Source organism: Opisthocomus hoazin, chromosome 14 (assembly GCF_030867145.1).
Source record: "Opisthocomus hoazin isolate bOpiHoa1 chromosome 14, bOpiHoa1.hap1, whole genome shotgun sequence".
Taxonomy (NCBI): Eukaryota; Metazoa; Chordata; class Aves; order Opisthocomiformes; family Opisthocomidae; genus Opisthocomus; species Opisthocomus hoazin.
In genome coordinates, this window is record NC_134427.1 from 3543670 (window position 1) to 3556323 (window position 12654).

The 12654-nt window shown below is 43.1% G+C and overlaps 1 protein-coding gene across 3 annotated transcripts in view; it reads left to right on the forward strand.

The window, feature by feature from the left end:
• DACH2 (dachshund family transcription factor 2) overlaps positions 1-12654 on the forward strand; it is a 315305-nt gene that overhangs the window by 150112 nt on the left and 152539 nt on the right. For all 3 annotated transcript variants that reach the window (XM_075435512.1, XM_075435511.1, XM_075435513.1), the window contains exon 2: positions 10657-10772. In XM_075435512.1, coding sequence (XP_075291627.1) covers positions 10657-10772 — 116 coding nt within the window. The remainder of the gene's footprint in view (positions 1-10656; positions 10773-12654) is intronic.

A 12654-nucleotide genomic window follows, 5' to 3' on the forward strand; every position in this document is an offset into this window, starting at 1 on the left:
AACAGTTGGACACTAGGTATTCAGGTGGTTTTTCTGACTCTAGACCCAAGCTCAAGTTTTAAATCAGTAACCTGGTCAGTAAATAACCAGAAGGTGCTGCTGGACCAGGCGGGGATCAATCTGAGACGTGTGGCTGTGGATGCAGTGGCTTTACAAAGAGCATTGTCTGGTATGGACTTGTTCCCAGACAGTACTCTAGCAGGGCTTTTTAATATGTCTGTTTAAGAAACTTACAGAAAGCTCTTTTAAATCCTGTAGTATCTTTTTGCACAGTTAAAAGCAAGGAGTCCTGAATTTGTGATCTTTTTTTAAGTGAGGTAGACTGCGCTGAGGTATATTGAGACAATGCTGTTTTGCAAAAAAGAAATGTTGCTATAAATGAGGTAATTTTATACTTCTCTGTATTGCTGCAGTATCTTTCCAGACAGCTTTATTGAGGATGTGTTAATGAATCAGACCCACATTATTTTTTTTAAATAAAATAAAAAGTGTTTGCTTGAATTCTGTTTTTAAGCAGTATGCAGAGAAATGCCCACCCTGTCTCATACAGTCGCTAGACCAAGAGCCACAGATAACTCCTAGTGATAAATCTCATTCACAATTACTGCAGGAGACTTTACTTCTGCACTCCTCATAATTCTAAGTGCTTGTTATTTTTTTTTTTTGACAAGCTTCTAAATTTGCATGTCAACTAATTAGAGAATCCCAGCTTTCAGTTGTGAAACTTGGGGAAAAACCCCAACACCACTCTCTTCAGTCTCTCCTGTCCCTTTCTAGAGAAGAAAAGCTTAGAAGTGTGATTTTTTTGAAACTTAAAGATTACAAAAGTAAAAGCCAAACAAAAATATGCAAAATGGAACTTCAAAAACATTAGAATTGTATTTATTCTCACAATTTCAGGGTCATGATTTGTGAAGATTTGGGGTTAGAAATACTGTAACTAGGTCAAGTAAATGAAGTATAAAATAGCTTCACAGTTATACTTTGTCAGGTGAGTAGTCAACCCTTAAATTGTCCGTTCCATCACCTTTCTTTCTTTGACAAAGAAAAAATTTAATGAATCTTTATCGAGAAGATGTCAACACTGGTATTAATAATTGGAGATGTATTTGGACTCCGTTGTGGAAAATGTGGAAGCTAAGAATTTGCTGTGGGCTGCAAAGGGAGAACAAAGCACCGTGGACTGCACCTCCCCTCGCCGGGCCGGCGGCGGTCTCTGCCCTGCCGCGGGACCCAGTGCTCCCAGGAGGTACAAGGCGTAGCTGACGTCCAGAAAATAAATGGATGGGCAGGATTTGGAGAGTGTGGAGTAGAGGGTTTCTCTGCTGCCCACAAGATCTTCAGGTGGCCGTGTGAGGACTTGGCTGGCCTGACTCCCTGGCTGGTTGTCCGGGGGAGCTGGGTGTCTCGCCATCACGCCGTCCATGTGTCTGCCAAGGGTGCTGCTCCCGACAAGGCTGTCCGTAAGTCCTGTGCCATTTGTAGAACGTTGTATGTGTAGAAATGTTGAGAAGAGCAGCGTCTTTTTTAGCAAAGTGTCACATGACTTTGTTTTAAGGAAACTAGAAAAATATGGTCCATGTGAAAACGCAAGTTTAGAAACAAACGTACTGGAGATCCGTGCTGAGCCGATGGTTACTGTTAGTGCAGGTCGAATTGGAAGCGTGTCCTGAGTATGGGGGCTGCTTTCAGTTTGGTTCAGGGGCTTCAGTAATTGCTTGATTGAGGGGAAAAAATCCTGAAATACTGATCACACTTAAAGACAGTACCAAGGTGGCAGAGGTTTCACACGCCCTGGAGAACAGCATTAGGATGCAGAATTATCTTGACAAAATGGAAAGGTTGTCTTAAATAGGATTCAGTTCACTAAGGGCATATGTGGTGTAAGAAGAAACTAAAGAAGGTCAAATTACGCCATTTCTACCTGTATCTGGGGGTAAGATATGTGCCTTTGCTGTTTGTAGCACGTTTTCAGGGAGTCTGAAGACCATGCATGTAAACGCTAAGTCTGTAAATTCCATCTGTAGGTATGGAAACCTCACAAAGGCAAAATATGACGAGTTCTCAGAAAATACAGAGTTTCTGAGAAGCAGGAAAATACAAGTTGTTTTCCACGTCTGCTGAGTTGATGGCAAAAAATACCTTGCTGAAATTAAACAGAGGAGAACTAGGTGAGATGTCAGCCCCCCTTCTCCCACAGACCTTTCCTGGTGGGAAGGCTAGCCTACGCAGCGGTGTGGCTTTGCCTGGGGACATCGTGAAACCTTCGGCACCGAGTGTTTTCAGAGGCAGGCTAGGTGAACATTTGTCAGGAATGATTTGGGTGTACTTGATCCTGCCTTGGGGCAGAGGTGGGGAGAGCAGGTGACCTTCTGAGGCCCCGTTCAGCCTTACGAGGCTGTGAGCGAACCCAGCAATGCAGGCACCCCGAACGCTGGCACTGCTGCTCTGGAGTTTTGCTGTTGCCTCACACTCTGATGAGTCTGATGGCTTCTGTTGTATACATTGCCGTAAAGCTTTGGGATAACTGTGGAGTTGGTGTATTTAGCAAAAAAGCAGTATACAGCTGGATATGTGGTGACTGGGTTTATTTCTGCTGTTGTGTTCTGGAGCATCTGTAGGGTGACGTGACTTGGGCTGTTGCTAGCAGTGAGCGTGGCAGCAAGTCCAGAAGGTGAAGACTTGGGGAGAATTTCAGCTGCTGCTGGTGCTGTGCTGAATGCCCTCTGCTCGCCTGCCTGCCTGTCCTGCCAGCCCCTGCTCGGAGACCACCCTTCCTCATCCTGTCAGCTGCCCCGCACCGTTCCCAGGGGATGGAGGTGGAGGAGGAGGCAGAAGGCGTTTGGCAGGTGGCCGGCCGTCTTAGCTCACGTGCTCAGGCATTGCTCAAGCATCCCCTCTTATTATTAGGAGGTATAAAAAGTCATAGTAGGAATATGAAAATCATAGTAGGAGTTAGCACTGGAGCTGCTCTCAGTGGGGTGGGGAGCTCCCCCAAAAATGTAGATGAGACCAGGACGAGAGAATAACTGGGAATTTGGCAGGAGGTGGAGGATGAAAGGGAAGCAATGACAGGTAGCTAGGGACTGAAAGGCAGAAGGGATGTGATGGAAAATGAGAAAGGTTCAGAAAGTTGGACAGTGGTTGAATGTGGGAGAGAGGGATTGGAAGAAGTGGACTGGGTGGGATGGGAACAGGATTGGTACGAAAATTAAGGAGAAGATAGGTAGAGGGTGGGTAGCTGTGTGGCCGAGGGGCTTGTACCTGCGAAGGACCACAACTCCCTGCAGTAATTTCGGGAGAGTAACTGTGTGTGGACTCTGGGGACAGGCTCGGTGGATGGTGCTTCCAGCTCCTCGGTATCACCGTTGGCTGTGCTGGTAGAAGCCAAATGGAGGGAGATCACAGGTGCTACAGCATTCCTGGCCTGGAAGAAGGAGGTTCCTGCGGGTCGGGAGTCCTTGGGAAGCGGCAGCAGATCTGCCCCGAGGCAGCCCGTTTTACCAGCCTGCGGTGTGGAGCGGGACCCAGCTTAGCTGTCTGTGCGTGAGAAACCAGCTGTGAGCTGGGGTACCTGGGGGCTGCGTGTGGACAGGGAAAGAGTGACGTGGAATTGGTCGCTTGCGGCTGCGTATGCGGCTTGTGTGGACGGGGACGTTTCTGAGCTAACCAGCCTAGTTCTCGACAAGGGAGGTGTGTGTGATGCTATTCAGATCTATGTTGGACTTTCACTGATCCATGATTTTTAGGAAGAACACAGTGATGACATGCTGCTTTCTATTCTTAATGGTAAGGTTAATGAAGATGTAATATTCCACTTTAGTCATGGTTCTGAACAATTCAGTGATATTAGGGAATCTTTCTTTTCTAACAGTAACGCCAATTCGTAGTGACAGAAAAAAAGTTCAGATTTGTGATGCTTTAGGAACAAACTTCCACTGACATTTTCGCTGAGGCTGATGTTGAGGCCCTTCCTCCCTGAAAAACCCTGGAGAATTGAGTGGGAAGGTTTTGTTTTGGAGTGTCAGAGCTTTTCTCCCCAATTACCTTCTGTCCGCTGAAGTGAGAAGGCAGCGCGCTGAGCCCCGTGGAAGATGAGCCGTGGCTCTCCTCGTGCCGGCGTGGGCACTGGTTTATGAGCGTTGCCATAGGGACCAGGTTCTAGTTATCAGCTCAAACAACTTCATGTAAGATTAATGTTAATTGCCCATTTTGCATGGATGACTTTTTTCCTCCTGCTGAATTGGCTCCTGTTGCCTTTGATGTGGCTGGCGATCCAATGTCCTGCGATGGGGAGACAAGTGATCAGTTTGCCAGCGCGGAGAGGAGACAGAATCAGGTTGCTGCGAGGTCAGAGTTTGCTTCTCCTCTTAAACACTGGGAGGTCAAGTAGAGTTTAACTGCCATTGGCAGCTTTGAAATGTTGTCATAAATGCCAAAGCAAGGAGATTATTTTAAATCCATGCTACAACTAAAAATCTTAGGGTAATAAAAGGAAATAGTTTTAACTCAAATTGTCAAGGTGTTAGGTTTACTGGCAAAAGCTTCACAAGACCTCTCATAGTCCCGAGGAGGTGTTCCATGATGTCTGAGGAGAGCAAAATTTTAATTTGTGATTCCTGTTGCAGTTTCAGAAAAGCAACTAAAATTGCGGGGGATTTTGGTTGTGTTTTTTGTTGTTTTTTTTTTTTTTAACTTGTGAGTACTTGCAGCAGTTACTGCCACTGTTATCAGAGCAATTTACGCAGCAGGTCATATAGTACTTCTGTATTTCTCCTTTAAGCCGAGTAAAATATGTTGCTGTTGAAGAAACCTGTGATATGTAAGAGAACTTCCTAAATCACAAGTCTAGCATATTTTTATACCAAATAGCTCAAGCCTTGTGGAATCAATAATTAATGTATTAACTGGATATCTTTTGAAAAAACAAAATCAGCAGTCCTTGCTGGACTGCCTACTGCCAATTCATAAATAGTTGATGGCAAAAAATGAAAAGTGTGGAAGTAAAATTCGGATCTTAACGATCAAAGTATCGGGGACCTCATCTATCACACTCGGAATAAATATATCACAGAAAGTGTCATATCTCATTGACACGGCAAGACATAATGCTTTCCCTTGTTATCTAGCTAACTGCCAGCTCTACAAAGTTTATAGGCTGCTAAGATCATGTGCTGGTGGTAATCCACTTCAGCTGCAGAAATATGAAGTACTGTTGAAATATATTTCTACTTGGTTTATTCTTTGCTCTCAAGAGGGTAGGATACTATTTCAGTTCCTCTAAAGAAGCCCAGGGAATGAAAAGCAAAACATCAGGATAAATTATGCTAAATGGTGGACTAGACCCCAGAGGAAATCATGCTTCTGTGGTACAGTATTCCTCCATTTATCTTACAGATGTTACATCTAATGTTAATTTTGTAAAGGGAAAGCATTCAAAGATTCAACTGATCTTTTTAATAATAGTTTTAGTGTTATAGTGTTACTTGTCAGACTCTCGCCATCATAACTTATGTTTCTAGTTTTGACAGACCATTCATACAGAAAATATTTGGGGCTACCAATACATAACATTTTATTTCACAAAACACAAATAACCTAGTAATTAAACTCCAAAACTTAACAAATAATTGCCAGCAAGCAATTACCGTTCAATTAAAGAGTAATTACATGGTTATTTGTGCCCTGTAAAATAAAGCATTACTGAAATCAGTAACGCAATCAATATTTTAGCAGAAACAGGATGCTGCCGTGATGGACCTTTCAACCTCTGCTGATTAAATTGTCATCCAAAGAACAGTTTCCTAGTTAAATCACCACATGTTTATTTGTCTTGATTAATATGCAAATTCACTTCTGATTCTAGTAAATCTCCTATATTTAAAAGCACAAAAGTAGGGCGCTATCATACATCAACAGAGATGTGCTGTACGTTTCCACTGATTAATTACATTTTACAAAGTGTTAATGAATTTGTGGGTTTTATGAAATATAGTTGTCTTTAACCGAGCATACAACAGATTTATAAAAGATGGAGCTGATCGGTAATTGCAACAAAATCACAAAAATAGCCTCATTCTATGTTTTGATTCAAGTGAAGAATCCTTAGGATGTCTAGGGGGTAGATAAAACAGAGGAAAAATAATAAAATTAGCTCTCAACAGGAGTGGAAAATAAAGGAAAAACAGGCATTAATGAAGAATTTCTCAAGATTTTGCTATATAAATTTGAACTGTCAGATATACTGCTTAAAATGTAATCTAGTCTCTGACTAATTTAATTCCACACAGAACTCAAAAATGAGCAACATTCAGATGAGTTTGTTTTTCCCTTTCAGAGCCGCGTGATTTTGCGAGGGTGAGGTGGAGAGGGTGCCAAGAAGGACTTGATGTCCGTAGTGGAAGCACAGGTGAAAAACCAAAACCTCCAGTCGCCTTCCCTGTCAGGTGATTGATGACCTAAGGGCTGGTTGGTTTTGGTTTTGAGAGATACTTTAATTGGTGTAGACTTTGAGCTGGCCAATTTATTTACACTTTAGTAAAAAGAATAAGATTACTAAGTGTATTAATGAGAAATGGTATTGTACTTAGGCTTTAGTCTCCATGGTCTTCACTTGTGACCCATCTCTTGTACTTTAAAAGAGATATTTGTAAACTAGCAGTTTCTGACTGAAGTAACATCTAGTGTAGAATTGAGTCATTTTCCATTCACAAAGTTCTATTGCTGGCAAAGACAAAATCTATGCAGAGTTTTAGAAGCTCAAAGAAACATGCTTAAAATTGTTTGAAGCTGATCGTTCCTGTTTATGCTTCCTTTGTTATCAATGAGGAAAAGATTTTTCTACACTTCTTGAATATATAACTTTCTTGAATGAGATAAAGATGAAGAGGAAAATGCAATAAAAGAGCAAAGTGACAAAAGATTAGGAGAAATAATATTAAATAAAGTTAGTATTTATCTGCTAATGCTATTAGCATTATATGCCAATACTTGCATAATCACAAATGATGTTTTACTCTCCCCAAATGATAATCTGCTTGCCTTATGTTTTCTTTTCAAGGCATGTATCAGCAGTTTTCTCTGAATTGTGAAGGCTAGATATGTTTTAAATGGTAAACGTGAAATTTGTTGAAGTTCTAGACTTCGTACGATGACAGGAAGCATGCTAGGTACTGGGAGTGTTGGGACAGACCGGTGAGATTTCACTGCTTGGCGATGCCAGCTGTAGCCCTGACAGCAGCATATTCACGCTGTAAAGTAAATCCCATCAAAATTTTGAATGTACTAATGTTTTTGTTTCCTTTGTGTAGATCTTTTTAAAACAATAAGTTTTAGAGCAAACATTTGTGTCTTGTTTCTGTGAAATTACTGGTTTCATGTTTGATCAAAAATGCCAGAAAATTTGTTTCTGGCCAAAATGGGACTGAAAGTGTTGTGATTCAGATACACCCCGAGGTGTTTTCTGCGCGTTCTGGTGTGCTCCCAAGCACAAGAACTTGTGTCATGATGGGGGACATGGTCTGTGGTCATCTCCAGGCAACCTGGCTGGAGGTGCGAGGTACCTGCGGCGGACCTGACAGTAGCGTACGGGAGTGCTGGGTGGCTCTTCGCTTGACTTCCTCGGTGCAGAACCAGACATCCGGCGTTGGAGGTGTTCTCATGTGAACTGCAGAACACAGCGTTGAAGACCCAAAGGGTTCTTTCCCAGGAGCTGTAGGAGTGACAACCAGTCCATGCTAGGTAGCATCCAGCCTGGAGTTTTTCGTTTAAAAGCTCCCATGAAGTTAGAGACAGAGGACTTTGATTTTATTTGAACAGGTTCAACTGGGAACAATTCCATTCAGATTTTGATGGCTGCAGTTGTACAAGCAAGACCAGGTTCTGGCCCCTAGTATCTACTGCTGTATGGTAATAGTCGCTAAGAAGGCGTGAGTAGGTCAGAAGAGTGCCTTATTTTTTTTTTTCTTTGGAGTCTATCAAGCCCCTTCCCCAAAAGGACCACAATCCCAAAGACACCAAAACCCAGAGAAGACAGTGCTGTGTATTCCTGTTGTAGCCTTACTCGTGTAAGTAGGCAGGCTGTAAATGCAGTCAGGCGGGGCTCTGAAAGGAGCCGAGTACGTTTGGGTGGGAGCTTCTCTTTCATCAGCTCCTAAAACTGTTTTTTTAAACCTGGGCGTTCTGTACAGGTCGGTGCATAACCACAGACTGGAGAGTGTCGCTTCTGCTGGTGGTATGTGCTGGGAGAGACCTGAAGATGGCATCTGGCAAACCTGCGGGCTGCGAGTTGTCCCCTCCGAGTCAGCAGAACGGCTGACGGAAGCGGTTCTCATAACCAGGAGTGCAACGCCGCTGTCTCGGCTCCTCTCCCTCTGAAAACTCAAATCAGAAATAACATGGCTCTTCATAAAATCTTTTAAAAATGTTTAATTTTTTAAATGTTTTCCTTTAGATTACTATCAACATATGGAGTTTTGTGCAAAAGATTTGTTAGTGTTTGAGCTTGAGAAGAGAAAGTTTTGTATTTCTGTTGATGGAGCTCTTCTGCTGGAGAAAGCTGCTAATTGTAGCTATTCGGTAATTTTTTTTTGGAGACAGTAAGTGCCAACTAAGCATGTACGCATGCGTGTGTGTAAGCACAGACTTCTGTAAATCAACAGAGCAACAATTCTTTTTTTTGGTTAAACCCCCCCCATACCAGCCTAATCGTGTCTGTCAGACAATGTTCTTGTACCCTGCATGATTTCAGCGGGTGAGTTTGAACAGAGAGTGCATGTGTGCATCGGACTTCCCGTGGAACTCAAATACCCTTATTTTAGGTTTACTTTATTACAGCGTGGTGAGTCTGGGCTCTCGTAGTAGGCTGTACTACGCAGCCATCATAGCAGGACGAACAACCTAAAGCATAAAAAAGAAAAACCAAAAAAGTACTGAATAAAATGAAATACAAAATGGACAAACCCGAAGCTAAGAAGAGGGGGGAATAGTTGTATAGAGATAAAATAAGAAACCAAAAAAATGATTTTGTGCTACTTTGATGTACAATAAAGCAAAATAACACCAGCACACAGTGAAAAATGAACAGGTTAATGGTACCTCTGTGTAGTGTTGCTGGAAGTTGTCTTCATTTAAACGCAGAGTTTGTCTTACGTTGATGGAGGGCTTTGCCACTGTGAGTTGACAGAGTGAAGTTTAACTTAAATGCCTTTGTGAACTAGAAGTCGTTTTGGAAATGCTTTCTATTCAAACCTCATTCGTTGTCGCAGCTTAGTTATTTTATACAGTGTTTCGCTGTATTTTGTCAAAAGCTCTATTATTCACCGGAGTAATACTCGTTTTGACCAAAGAGAAGCAAGAGCAATACTCTTCCAAACACGAGGAAGTTGCTTTTTTTTATTAGCTGGCTTGGGGAGGAGTTGATTCAAGTGGCTTTTCGGTGTGTAAATCTCTGTATCATGACGGCAGCTGTGTAGGATGATTTGATGTATGCACACTGATGTAAGGGATAAAGGCGGCAGCTGAAAACAACAGTTAAATGGAACAGGTCTGTAAACAGACCTTTAACATTTTGGATTAAAAACTGGAGTCATAATTCATAAGCTGATCAAGGGACGGTGAGATTTTTGGCAGATTGGGCTAACGTTCTTGATTTAACCTGTCTGTAATAATGAAAACCACTAGCCAGTCTGTAACGGTAAGGAGTCAGTTTTGGAAACGCTCCGTGTTAAATGACTGCTGCATCTTCAGCAGCAGGCGGTTGTCTGCCGAGATGCAGAAGGCAAGGTTTAGGGCGATGTTGCATTCAAGGCTTCAGCTTCTCATCTCTAGGCAGCACAGCTTGCAGTGCTCTGTGGGGCAGGTGGGTGCCATGGGCTTGGGGCAGTTCCTGCTGAGACCCCTCGCCGCTAGCTGCCTGTCGGGTCGTGGGAGCCCCGGATAACGGAGAAGCCGCTGCCTGTCTCCTACCCACGCCTGCTGTATGGGCACGGAGCTGCGTGTGGATGTGCTGCCTGTGCTCAGCGCGGCTGAGACGCCCGCTCAGCCCGGAGCTGGGTGGTGGCGAGGGCTGGAAGCAACGTGGCTGCGTTCGTCCAGCGGGGTCTGAGCTGGTGGGTCCTGGTGCACCCAGTCTGAACAGCGCTGGAGTCCCCGTAGTCATTGCCTCGTTAACCCACAGCCCTCTGAACCATGACTTGTGAGCCGAATAAGGCATCCAGCTGCATTTTCGAGACTTTACACATGAATTACACATGCACGTGTATTTCTTGAGCTCCATTTTACCGACAGTAGTATTAAGAAAAGGGTACTAATTAGCAAAGTAGTGATAGAGTAGGGCTGGAAATGTGGATTGCTTGCTTTCTGGTCTTGCGGTGGAGATTAAAAAAATTCTTAGCTTTCTAGTCATTCGTGTGACTCGGAGCTTATGGTTGTGTTAACTGTAGGTGCTGTTTGGCAGTTAATTGTTAGTCCGTTTGAAACCTGCACAATTCTTGCGTGTTTAATCAACTCAATTTTTATTTTTCCCTAGGCAAGAATTTCTAGTATATTTTTGGGTATCACTGATGATTCATATGTTTTATACAAACCAAGTTCATGTGTAGTAAGCAAATATTTCAAAAAGAAAATGTGTTTTCATTTATGCTTTTATTCCATCAGCTCGCGCCCAGGAAGACCCCCCAAGCGTTCACTGGGAGTGGCGATACAAGAGAATGCGCGCCTGCTGCCCCATGGAGTTCCAGGCCTCTTATCACCAGGACTGATCTCTCCGACAGGTAATAAAATCCATCAGATGATCAGCCTCATCTCTTCATACTGCACAGCAGTTAAAATAAACTAATATTGATCTAACTGCCTTGTCCTTCAGGGCTTTTTCAAGCTTTACCAGAGGTTACGTTATTGGATTTTTTTGGAGTGTTTGTGAAAACTCTGTTTTGTTTCTGCAGTGACTGAAATCTAATGGATTTGTAATTTAGTTCTTTATTAATTGTAATTTCCTTACAGGAAATTCCATTAAATGTGTTATTTTAGGAAAGGGGAAAAAAAAAAACAAGCCCTGAGAAAATGAACTATTGTCTCAGAGCGCCCTGTAGCATGCATTTCTTCCTTTCAAATGCGCGTGTGTTTTAGTTCTCGTGGGATACGAGCAGCGTGGCTAATGCGTGTTGTGTTGTAGCATCGTTAATGTGTGCTGGGAAGATAGAGAAATGCTTGTACGAATTACAGAAGAAACACTGGAAGAGCAGATAAGTCCGCATTGCCACAATCCATTCAATATCATAATATGAAAAAACTGGCGTGAAAACATGTGAAATGATAAACAAGCCCTAAACATAATGTGTAGTATTTTATTTCACTTTGTTAATGTATTAAGGGAGTTTAAATCTTGTGCTATCTTGATGAGTGTTTAAATTTTTTATTAATTGCTGTGTGCTAAAGGTAAGTTTATTTTGGTAATAAAGCTGTATTAACAGACTATATTCGTAGAAGTAATTGTCTAAATATTCAACAGGCTTAGCAGTTTTAGGATTACTGTCGAAGTCCGGCCTAAATATATTGTATCTCCATCATAACCAAACATAGCGAAGTGTTTAGCAGAATATGAAGTCCTAGACCATGTTATAAGAAAAGCAGAATTAAAAGAAATGATTGATAGGACTGTGGTGACTTCTGTCCTGATCTGGCAGATCGCTCTGCGTGCAGAGCCTGTTGCACCGCCGCTGAGTGCCTCGGCGAAGCTCAGCGTTCAGGCAGTGACAAAGCTGAGCTCTGTAAGTTCTCCTACAGCCCCAAGCACCGCGAGGACTTCACGGAGCACCAATAGCCTCTACCACCGAGGACGTGGGAATGAACAGGCTGAACCAGTAGTCCCAGTAACCTTAACTGAAGTAGCTAATAAAGTATGAAAGTGTTTTGCTGGAGCCAGGCGCTGCGGTTGAGCTAGTGTAGCTTCGTGTGCTGTTCGTATGGGGCAGGGATCAAGAACTGCGTTTTTACTCTTACGAGCAGTTTATAAATGAGGGGCTTTTTCAGCAGCTCTGTCGTGTTCTCAGCTCAGGAATGTCATGATTTGGTGGTGTTTATGTTATTACCAATAGACACGAAAGCACAAGAGCCACCTTGCATTGGTAATGTCTTGTCAGAAATATAGAATATTCCCTGTTACTTTTCCACCCGTTGTGTGTTTCCAAATAGGACATCAGATCGTGCCGGCTACCATATTGCTTTAAATGGGGAAATATTTTAGGACGCGGTGTGCTAAGTATGCACAGTAAAAGTGTGTTGTAGACACATTCTGTATGTTTCAGATATTTAGAGTATCACAGAGTTTGAGTAAAAAATTTTTAAATTGAATTTCTAGACTGGTGTAAGTTTGGAGTCTGAAGTGATGGCTGGGGTACGTCCCACTTTATTGACCAGCGGAGGGCTGTGTGGGAAGGTTGGCCCCAGGGGGCTGTCTTTCAGCTGAGACCTAAGGTGACCGCCTTTCTGACCTTGGGAGCCGCCTCTGAAAACCTCGGCGTGACCAAGTGCCAGAAGTCACAGACAGTGTGCCTCAAGTAGCCGAAAGGGAGTTCTGGGAGCAGCTTGTAGGCGAGAGGGAGCGCACATTTCCAGAGCATCGCAGCATCGTTGATGACCCTGGATGGGACGGGT